Genomic DNA, 2,971 nt, shown 5'->3' on the forward strand with positions numbered 1-2,971 from the left:
TCCTGACTGGAATTCATTACTTGAAAAGTGACAACCAACGTTTCTAATCATTACTGCGTGAGCGTTGGATAGTAGCCAACAACTCCATTCCTGATTACTGAATACTTGAGGCTATAAACCAGATCCTGAATTACTATATATCTGGGACTATAAGTCCAACCCAGGGCTAGTTGGTCAAATCGAGCTGGCAAGGGTTTGATCGAGGAAATCGACGAACCTTGGGTACTTCTTTGACGTTCGGGGCCGGTAAGGGGTATGTTTGGTGGACGAAAATGTAGATCTCCTATTTGTTGGGATGAATTAGGTGAAAAAAAAAATCTTAGACCTAAATGCAGTACCATGGATAGAGGAGGCATGAGAAAAGATGAAGTTGATACGCCAAAAGATTCAGACAGCTCAGAGCCGTCAAAAGAGCTATGTAGATAATCGAAGGAAGAATTTAGAATTTGTAGTTGGAGATCAAGTTTTCCTTAAGATCACTCCTCTAAAAGTGAGTTTGATGGCAGGAAAAGGAAAGAAGTTGCAACCTAGATTTGTAGGATCTTATAAGATTATTCAACGTGTGGGAAATGTGGCTTACAAGTTGAAACTGCTACCAAGTTGGTTTCGAATTCATAATGTTTTCCATGTGTCTATGTTCAAGAAGTATCATCCAGATCCCTCCCATGTACTGCAACCAGAAAATATTAAGATCGACGAGGCATTGACTTATGAGGAAAAACCAGTGAAGCTTCTAGATCGTAAAGTGAAGGAACTAAGGAATAAGCGAATCCCTCTAGTAAAAGTTCTATGAAGGAACCATGGAATAGAGGAAGCAACTTGCGAAGTAGAGGAGAAGATTCAAAAGGAATATCCATACCTATTTCCAGATCAAGGTATGAATTTCATGGACGAAATTCTTTTAATGGGGAAAGAATATGAGGACTCATGTTTTTATTCCTAATTTAGTCATTTTTATATTTATTTGTCATAGTATTATTTAATTATTCTAGTATTGCATGAATTCCTTTTAAATTTCATTTTATCGCGAGCGTGACGAAAGTTTGACGAAAGTCGTGCTGGTATGACTAATTGGAGATTTGAGAATTTAGTACTAGACTAGTAAGTATAAGTAATTACAGTATTAGAGGAATTATCTTGGAGGATTAGTGTATAAGTGTATCAAACAAAAGAGAAAGTGGCAGTACAAAACCCTATTTGAGACACTATTAAGGGTTGACTTTCTTGCAAAACTTAATGACTACTTTTCCTCAATCTTCCCAAACAAGATTCATCACTCAAACTCCCTCGTCTCTCTCTCCTCTCTCGGCAGAACTCAAACAAGGGGTTTTAAGCGATAGTGTGTAATAGACAATTACCATTTGCTCAGGTGCTCAAGGAGACCTTCAAGAGGATCTCGAGAGGGAACACCTAAAGGCTCGTTTACGCACTTACTTCCTTATTTCGATTGGTGAGTGTCAAGTGCATGAACTTGATATTAAGTGGTTATCTGTTTCTTATCCATTATGAAAATTTGAAATTTTGAGACGAGGGTGTACTTTACCGCACTCGTACTCTTTCAAATGAAATTATATTCGAATTTTACTATGTGAATTCATATCCGACTTATACATGGTAATGTGGATATAATTTGTATTTGTTTTGATTTGTATATGTGATCCGTATTTGTGATTCCTATTTGGAATCGTCGATTGGAGCGTTGCTCGTCGACTTATATTCATATTCGTATTTGTATTCATATTCGTATTCGTATTCGGAGGACGCCCAAACTCGTTGGTTAACTTTGCGAATCGAGGCAGCATGGGTTTGGTCGATAAGCTTAGCCAACCATGAGATATTCGTAGAGCATGATCTATTGGAGAGATCTTGCTCGGCATTACTCGTGCAGTATTGCCATGATATACTCGAGTATTATCAAAAACTTTGATGAGCGGACCCGGTAAGGGGGTGTAATGGTGACGGGATTCGAAGAAAAATGGTGTATCTACGGATTTGATACTTATGTGGTTGACGGAGTGTCAACGTGAGATGTGATCAAGACTTCGACTCAACTACGTGGAATTTAGCTCTTGAGGGCTACAGTATACTTGAATTGTTTCTGTTTATTTTTTTCCTATTCGAAATGTGAATTATTCGAACTTTATAGCTTTACTTACTATGTAATTTGTGACTACTTGGATTATGTGTTTGCATGTGTGTTTCTTGGCCTCACGGAGTATTGGCTCATCCCATTAGTTTGTTTTCCTTAACAGGTTGGATTGAAAGATTTTGGAAAAGCCGACTAGATTATACTTTTGATTGGAATTTGGGCTGTAAATGTGTAGTCGACTTTTAATGGTTGTATTTTGGGACTTGATGTATCTTTTGTGAACATGATGTAAGATTTGAATATTTAGTTAAGGAAGCGAATTTTCTTTATTTTGACTTGTAGTATTTGATATGTATCGTTTAGTTCGATTTGAATTGTCTTGAGTTCTGGCGAGAGTTGGGCAGGCGTCCCGCAGATACCCTTGGGTTTGCCCTTGGGAGAAGTGGGGGCGTCACAGTTGGTATCAGAGCTTAGGCTTCAGATCTTTGTAGTGTATCCTAGGCTTGAAGTTTAGGATGCCGGACTGTGGGACTGGTTTGAAAGTTATGTGACCACTTATAGGGATAAAAATCAGAGCAGTTTCACGTGGTCTCTCGGTGGAGTGAACTTGGGCCAAGTGGTGATATGGTCCCAATTATGTGAATATGTATAAAGGACTAAGTGCTTTTCTTGTGCGTAAGTTGTGAACTACGAAAGTTGTAAGCGTAAAACCTTTATCATGCTACTTGAGGTAAATAGAGATGTACGTCAGGTAGGAATCTTAAACTATATTGATTTACACTTGGGAGCGTACGGCCTGAATTGTAAATTCTCTTAGTTTTGGATTCTTGTACTTGAGTACTAAATACTTTTCCTAAGGGAATACTTGTGACTTAGGAAGGG

The 2,971-nt window shown here is 38.3% G+C and overlaps 1 protein-coding gene across 1 annotated transcript; it reads left to right on the top strand.

Annotated features, from left to right (window-relative positions):
* Window positions 1-364: 364 nt before the first annotated feature.
* Window positions 365-793, top strand: LOC113739124 (uncharacterized). Its single transcript, XM_027266368.1, has one exon. The coding sequence runs from the start codon at window positions 365-367 to the stop codon at window positions 791-793; it is 429 nt and encodes a 142-aa protein (XP_027122169.1).
* Window positions 794-2,971: the final 2,178 nt, after the last annotated feature.

This window comes from Coffea arabica, chromosome 4c (genome assembly GCF_036785885.1).
Source record: "Coffea arabica cultivar ET-39 chromosome 4c, Coffea Arabica ET-39 HiFi, whole genome shotgun sequence".
Lineage (NCBI taxonomy): Eukaryota > Viridiplantae > Streptophyta > Magnoliopsida > Gentianales > Rubiaceae > Coffea > Coffea arabica.